The 7,726-nt window shown below is 37.3% G+C and overlaps 1 protein-coding gene across 2 annotated transcripts in view; it reads left to right on the forward strand.

The window, feature by feature from the left end:
- Positions 1 to 660: 660 nt before the first annotated feature.
- Positions 661 to 7,726, forward strand: part of LOC308706427 (cadherin-related family member 1a) — a 14,229-nt gene continuing 7,163 nt past the window's right edge. Inside the window, exons 1-6 of one of the 2 annotated variants that reach the window (XM_081392052.1) lie at positions 661 to 861; positions 1,263 to 1,358; positions 1,650 to 1,795; positions 1,899 to 1,949; positions 6,657 to 6,746; positions 6,828 to 6,914. In XM_081392052.1, the coding sequence (XP_081248178.1) occupies positions 810 to 861; positions 1,263 to 1,358; positions 1,650 to 1,795; positions 1,899 to 1,949; positions 6,657 to 6,746; positions 6,828 to 6,914 (522 nt within the window). In that variant the 5' untranslated portion in view covers positions 661 to 809. The remainder of the gene's footprint in view (positions 862 to 1,262; positions 1,359 to 1,649; positions 1,796 to 1,898; positions 1,950 to 6,656; positions 6,747 to 6,827; positions 6,915 to 7,726) is intronic. The other variant, XM_081392053.1, reaches the window with a different exon arrangement.

Consider the following 7,726-nt stretch of genomic DNA (forward strand, 5'->3'; position numbering starts at 1 on the left):
AACACACCCCAAACCCTGATGAACGTCACCTTCACCCTAGAATAGCTCAGTGACAGATGTGTGTATCAGGAGCCGATGCTAATGTTCGTATAGCAGAATGATTAGGTATTAAAGGTTCTGTCCTTCCATTTCATTTGGTTCTGAAGTTACAGAACAAACTTTCTAAATCAGAACCCTGTGATATGTCCAGGAGAGGTTAGGGCTAACCCTAACCTTAACCCCTAACCCCTAACCCTAACCCTGTCCAGGAGAAGAGCAGCTGTTGTGGTTCCTGGCCTTCAATGAATAACTTCAGTGTTAAGTTCAAAATGTGGCTAAACTCTGAACGAATGAAGTGTGTGTGTGTGTGTGTGTGTGTGTGTGTGTGTGTGTGTGTGTGTGTGTGTGTGTGTGTGTGTGTGTGTGTGTGTGTGTGTGTGTGCGTGTGTGTGCGTGTGTGTGCGTGTGTGTGCGTGTGTGTCTGTGTGTGTGTGTGTGTGTGTGTGTGTGTGTGTGTGTGTTAGGGTCAGACCCGTGTGTGTGTGTGTTAGGGTCAGACCCGTGTGTGTGTGTGTGTGTTAGGATCAGTCCCGTGTGTGTGTGTGTGTGTGTGTGTGTGTGTTAGGGTCAGACATGTGTGTGTGTGTGTGTGTGTTGTTCCAGGTCTCAGTCATGAGCTGCAGTGAGTCACAGGATTACTGCGTCTGCTTCTCCTGCGCTCTCACACACACATACACACACACACACACACACATACACTCACACACGCGCGCGCCTCTAAAGACATCTTCAGATGGGCAGCGGCTGCTTCTTGACTCTCTCTCTACAGAATGAGGAATAAACAGACTTTACTTCTTCTCATCTCACTGTGTGTGTGTCCGGGTGAGTAACTGAGTGTTTGTGTGAGAGACTGTAGTTTAATCAGATCCAGATCTTTGAGTGTCTCAATAATCCTTTAAGTATCATGGACTGAGCAGAGCTTGTCCTTTAATATACACCTTTAACTTTAAACATTACAATTTACTGTGGAACTTTTGTTTTACTTTTAGAGTAGTTTATCTAAAATGCATGTAATTCTCACTTACTTAGTTTCAGTAGAATTGGTCCAAATGATGATTCTGTGTCAGTGATTTCCCTGAATGCTGTTGTCAATCTAACAAAGACACACTACACTGTATTTCTTACCGCAGTCTCAGGTTTCTGGTGTGAACATCCTGATGTTTAACATTTGAAGTGTATTTCTGTGTTATTTGGTGCTGAGTTTGAAGTATCTGTGTTTTCAGGCAAATCTGATTTCGCACCATATTTCTATGATAATGGATCTGGCAGCAACAACGGAAACATGGCGCTGTTCAGTCTCGCTGAAGACACAGCTGTGGGTTAGTGTTTGAACACACCTCACTTCTCGAACACACCTCACTTCTCATATAGGGGAGAATAGCTGAGAGCAGAAGAACATCTTATGCTGTATACGCACTGACTGAACGCAGAACAGAGATATCATGAGACAAATCTCTGATCAAGCTGAATTCATATTTGTGTGCAGAAATTCATTTCTCTAAATCATTGCATGAAATCAGATATTTAGCTCATTGTAATGTGATATGAGTGACAGTGGGTTTAGGGTTTAGGTCGCACAGTATGAACACTTCTGGACTGGTTCTCCACAGGGACTCATGTGTACACGCTGAACGGCTCCGACCCGGAAGGGGAACCCGTGACCTATGGCATGACCTTTGATAAGGGATCCAAAGAGTGTTTCAGCGTTGAGCCCAAATCAGGGAATGTGACACTCGTGGAAAGTCTGGACAGAGAGGTGAGTGTCATTACAACGGCACAATATAAGGACATTATTCAGGAAGAATACCAGCTGAAGTCTGAGGTTTGTGTTAATAATTAAACTTGCTTTGATTGTTAAGGTTCAGGATGAGATCGTTGCATGTGTGACCATCACAGATGGAAGAAACAAGGTGAAAAAACTCCATTACAATAAGATTTAATTACAGGCTAACTTCTTACAGTGGAAGCGTGTCATTGTTTGTATGTTCAGCTGTCAGTGGCGTGTCAGTTTCAGTCGCTGTCAGTCGTTGGTCAGTTTGACTGTAAAGAGTGAAACACTGTCAGTGTGTTTGACTTCATGAGTATGGGGCGCCGTTTGTAAAGCGGCTCACGCTGAAAATAACAGCAACATTTTGTCACATTTAGCTTCAAACAATGTTTAAAAAACTGGTATGAGTTTTTGACGGTCACTTTTTACCACATTTACAACAATATTTGTCAACTTAGAGATATTTTAAATAGTTAAATCTAACTATTAAATGTTACACCTAAATGTTAAATATTAAATCTAAATGCTAAATATAAATCTAAATGTTGAATCTAAATCTAAATGTTAAATCTAAATGTTAAATGTTAAATCTAAATCTAAATCTAAATGTTAAATCTAAATATTAAATCTAAATCTAAATGTTAAATCTAAATGTTAAATCTAAATGTTAAATCTAAATATTAAATCTAAATCTAAATGTTAAATCTAAATGTTAAATGTTAAATCTAAATCTAAATGTTAAATCTAAATATTAAATCTAAATCTAAATGTTAAATCTAAATGTTAAATCTAAATCTAAATGTTAAATCTAAATCTAAATGTTAAATCTAAATGTTAAATCTAAATCTAAATCTAAATGTTGAATCTAAATCTAAATGTTAAATCTAAATGTTAAATCTAAATCTAAATCTAAATGTTGAATCTAAATCTAAATGTTAAATCTAAATGTTAAATCTAAATCTAAATCTAAATGTTGAATCTAAATCTAAATGTTGAATCTAAATGTTTTGGGTGAAACTAAATATTTAACTAATATGCAAATTCAAAATGCCGGAAGTGCCAAAATAAAAGCGCGAGGTGGTCAGTGTGTGTTTATAGCATGGTTTATAGTGTCAAATAACGAATAAAAACCATCTCATAATAATAACTATAATATAACGATAATAACTTCCTAAAATAATAAACACGTTTGGAGAAACTGTAGAGTCTCGTGATGACAGAGCGATGACATGACATTCAGTCAAAGTGAGCCCCCTAGTGGCTGGCTATTATGGCTACAGGTCATAAGTCCCGCACTTTTCATAAAAGTGACACTAGCCTACTCTTCAAATACAGTTTCTCCAAACGTGTTTATTATTTTAGGTAGTTATTATCACGATAATCTATGTCCAAGAGTCCATTTCCTCGGATGAGATGGTTTTTATTCGTTATTTGACACTATAAACCATGCTATAAACACACACTGACCACCTCGAGCTTTTATTTTGGCACTTCCTGTTACCGGCATTTTGAATTTGCATATTAGTTAAATATTTAGTTTCACCCCAAACATTTAGATTCAACATTTAGATTTAGATTTAACATTTAGATTTAGATTCAACATTTAGATTTAACATTTAGATTTAACATTTAGATTTAGATTTAGATTTTACATTTAGATTTAACATTTAGATTTAGATTTAACATTTAGATTTAACATTTAGATTTAGATTTAATATTTAGATTTAACATTTAGATTTAGATTTAACATTTAACATTTAGATTTAACATTTAGATTTAGATTTAATATTTAGATTTAACATTTAGATTTATATTTATATTTAACATTTAGATTTAGATTTAACATTTAGATTTAGATTTAGATTTAGATTTAGATTTAGATTTAGATTTAGCATTTAGATTTAGATTTAGCATTTAGATTTAACATTTAACATTTAGGTGTAACATTTAATATTTAGATTTAACTATTTAAAATATCTCTAAGTTGACAAATATTGTTGTAAATGTGGTAAAAAGTGACCGTCAAAAATTCATACCAGTTTTTTAAACATTGTTTGAAGCTAAATGTGACAAAATGTTGCTGTTATTTTCAGTGTGAGCCGCTTTACAAACGGCGCCCCATACATGAGTACAGACCGATCGCATCTGACCTGAAGAGGTCAAGTCAAGTCATCTTCATTTATATAGCGCTTTTAACAATGTAGATTGTTCCAAAGCAGCTTTACAGAGATAATAGGAAATTAAAGTAAAGTGTTTTGGCTTTACAGCAAATTTGATTGATTCACTTCCGTCGCAACGATCATCAGTTATTAACTTAGGGGCCGCTAACACGACACCGTTCTAACAGAAAACTCTTCAGTTCTTTCTGCGCAAACTTAAAAAACGTGAACCCGTGAGAACGCTGATGGCGTGCACATGCGTATTACGAGTTCAGTCTATAGGGATGTGTGTTTGAATATCTGTGCGCAGGCGTGTAGTCCTTCCCTACAAATCAACCCTCAACAAACTACTTGTCTGGCCTTAAAATTTATAATACAGAATTTTTATCGCTTCCACGTAGCCACACGAACCGGAATTATCCCGACAACGCTTTATCTGTAGAGCGGTAAAGGGAGGGAGGAGGCCTTCACAGAGAAGAGACTAGTGGACATTTCAGGACTGTGTTGTCATCGCGTCCAGGCGAAGGTCCTTCATCAGATCTGGATACGGCCTGGATCCGGCGGACTGCGGTAAACCTCGGGATAAACAGAGAGACTAATATTAGCATAGACTCCATTCTTCTTATGATGTAACGAGTACATCAGGATTTATGGGAAGTGTTCCCGGTTCCGGCTGACCGGATCTATGCAGCCCTAACTCTATTATTAACCCTAACATTGAATTATAGAAGTCTATAATGTGTTATGTGAATGCTAGGTCAAAGAGATAATCTAGCTAGTCTTTAATCTAGCTTTGAACTGACAGAGTGTGTCTGCTTCCCGGACAATGGAAGACTGTTCCAAAGTTTTTGTGCTAAATAGGAGAAGGATCTACCGCCAGCAGTCGATTTTGATATTCTAGGTATTATCAACTGGCCGGAATTTTGAGATCGCAATAGACTTGAAGGACTATAATGCGTTAAGAGCTCGCTCAAGAACTGCGGAGCTAAACCATTTAGTGCTTTGTAAGTAATCAGCAATATTTTAAAATTTATGCAATGTTTAATAGGGAGTCAATGCAGTGTTGACAGAACCGGGCTAATATGGTCATACTTCCTGGTTTGAACTCGAGAACTCGAGCTGCTGCGTTTTGTACCAGCTGTAGTTTGTTTATTAAGCGTGCAGGGCAACCACCCAGTAGAGCATTACAATAATCTATCCTTGAGGTCATGAACGCATGAACTAACTGTTCCGCATTTGTCAATGAGAGCATATGGCGTAATTTAGATATATTTTTAAGATGGAAAAATGCAGTTTTACAGACACTAGACACGTGACTTTCAAATGAAAGATTGGTATCAAAGAGCACATCCAGGTTCCTAACCGACGACGAAGACTTAACAGAGCAGCCATCAAGTGTTAGACAGTATTCTAGGTTATTACATGAGGAAGTTTTTTGTCCAATAATTAGAATCTCTGTTTTTTCAGAATTAAGTAGTAGGATAATACTAGTCATCCAATTTTTTATATCAGCTATACATTACGTTAATTTTGTGAATTGGTAAGTTTCGTCTGGACGTGAATAAATATAGAGCTGAGTATCATCAGCATAACAGTGAAAACTAATGCCATGCTTTCTAATGATATCTAGGGTAGCATGTACAGAGTGAACAGCAGTGGTCCTAGTACTGAGCCTTGTGGTACGCCATACTGAACTTGTGATCGATGAGACATCTCTTCATTTACTGCTATAAACTGATAATGGTCAGATAAGTGTGATTTAAACCATGCTAATGCAATTCCACTAATGCCATAATGTTCGAGTCTATTTAAAAGAATGTTGTGGTCAATAGTATCAAATGCAGCACTAAGATCGAGTAACACTAATAGAGAGACACAACCACGATCAGATGATAAGAGAAAACCATTTGTGACTCTAACGAGAGCTGTTTCGGTACTATGGTACGGTCTAAATCCTGACTGGAAATCCTCACAGATATAATTTATTTCTAAAAAGGAACATAGTTGTGAGGATACTGCCTTTTCTAGTATCTTTGACAGAAAAGGCAGATTCGAGATCGGCCTGTAATTGACTAATTCTGTAGGATCAAGTTGCGTTTTTTTAACAAGCGGTTAAAAAGGTGCATGTTGGGTAGAAACTGGAGACGTCACAGTGACGAAAGCTATCAAAAGATCAGCAATGACGACATCGGTTTCACAAATCCATACTTTAATAAAAGTAAAAACTTTTTAATGTTTATTAACATAAAACTGATAAAAATTACATTCTGATGCTGTATTAAGCTTTAGAGAAAGTACTGAATGAAAAGTGATCAGGAGTCAAACACACCCTGTGACTGACGCTTTCACAACACTGATGTGTGTGAGCAGCACGGCTTCTGCTTCTGCTTCTGCTTCTGCTTATGTTTATGTTTATCTGCTTCGACTGGAATCTGTTTGGCTGTAGGAATGCTTGGGAAAGAATCATTCATTTAGGATTTTGTTTAATGCTGTTAGTTGTGCCAAAATTAAAAACTTCACTTCTAAGAAGTGGTATAGCCTTTGATGGATTTCAATTATAATTGTTTATTAATTATTATTTAGTCCCATAGTCCCATAGTATTTAGTCTGCATATTATTGTATTTAATGTGCTTTAATGTACATTTTTGACTATGCAAATGCAATTTTACTTTATACCTCATTTCTCCAGGTGGTAGAAAATGTTCGAGTGTTTATCACAGATGTTAATGACGAAAAGCCTGAGTTTTTAAATCGACCCTTTATAGTGGACGTCCCTGAGGTAAGAGTGAAAATCAGCTTGGAAATGAATATATATATGTGTTATAAAACACAGTCTGCATGATTGTGATCTGTGTTGAAGGACATTCCCTCGGGCAGCAGCTTCTACAGAGTCCAGGCCGTCGACAGAGACATCGGCTCCGGGGGAAGTGTTTCCTACTTCCTGCAGGTGAAGATAAACTACTTCCTGTGGCGTCAGTGTCACCTTCCCGTTCTAAGGGGAACGAGTTTAAAATAATGACCACTGAGGATGAGGTTCGACTCTGAGTCGAGGACAGTCATGTGGGATGCTGTCGAACAGACCGGGACACTGAAGTGCCGTCAGAAAATGTGCTGCTACTGGATTAAATTTCAATTACATTTATGCAGGTTGAGGCTTAGCCTGGCTTACCCCCACCCACTACTCATGCACTACAGATACACTACTCATACACTACTCATGCATTACACATTCACTACTCAAACACTACAGATACAATACTCATAACCTACTTTATGTACTACACATACACTACTCATACACTACAGATACACTACACATACACTACTAATACACTACACATACACCACTCATACACTACTAATACACTAACAGCGGCAGTCAGAACCTCTGCATGATTAAAAATCTAGATGTTTGGATCTAAACAATGCAGAAAGTGCATCAGTGTTGCTCTGAGAAACCAGATTCTTCATCATGCGTACTTCATGATCATATTGTGTCAGATATCACCTGTGTCACGTTTATCGTCACTGTCACCTGAGTTCTTGCTTGTTGCCATGGTTTCTAATTAGTTTGGCACCTGTAACCTGTTCTGCTGGTAAGTTACGCCTTCTGTTTTCTCAGTTCTGTGTCCTGCATTAATAGCTGTAGTGGTTATAGCTCTGTGTGTTCATTAAAGCCTCTTGTAAAATAGTTTATTCTGCGTCACACATCTCATTCTTGTTGGATTGTCTACACGCACACCGTGACAAGCAGCTTGT

This window comes from Scardinius erythrophthalmus, assembly GCF_964197995.2.
Source record: "Scardinius erythrophthalmus genome assembly, chromosome: 18".
NCBI lineage: Eukaryota > Metazoa > Chordata > Actinopteri > Cypriniformes > Leuciscidae > Scardinius > Scardinius erythrophthalmus.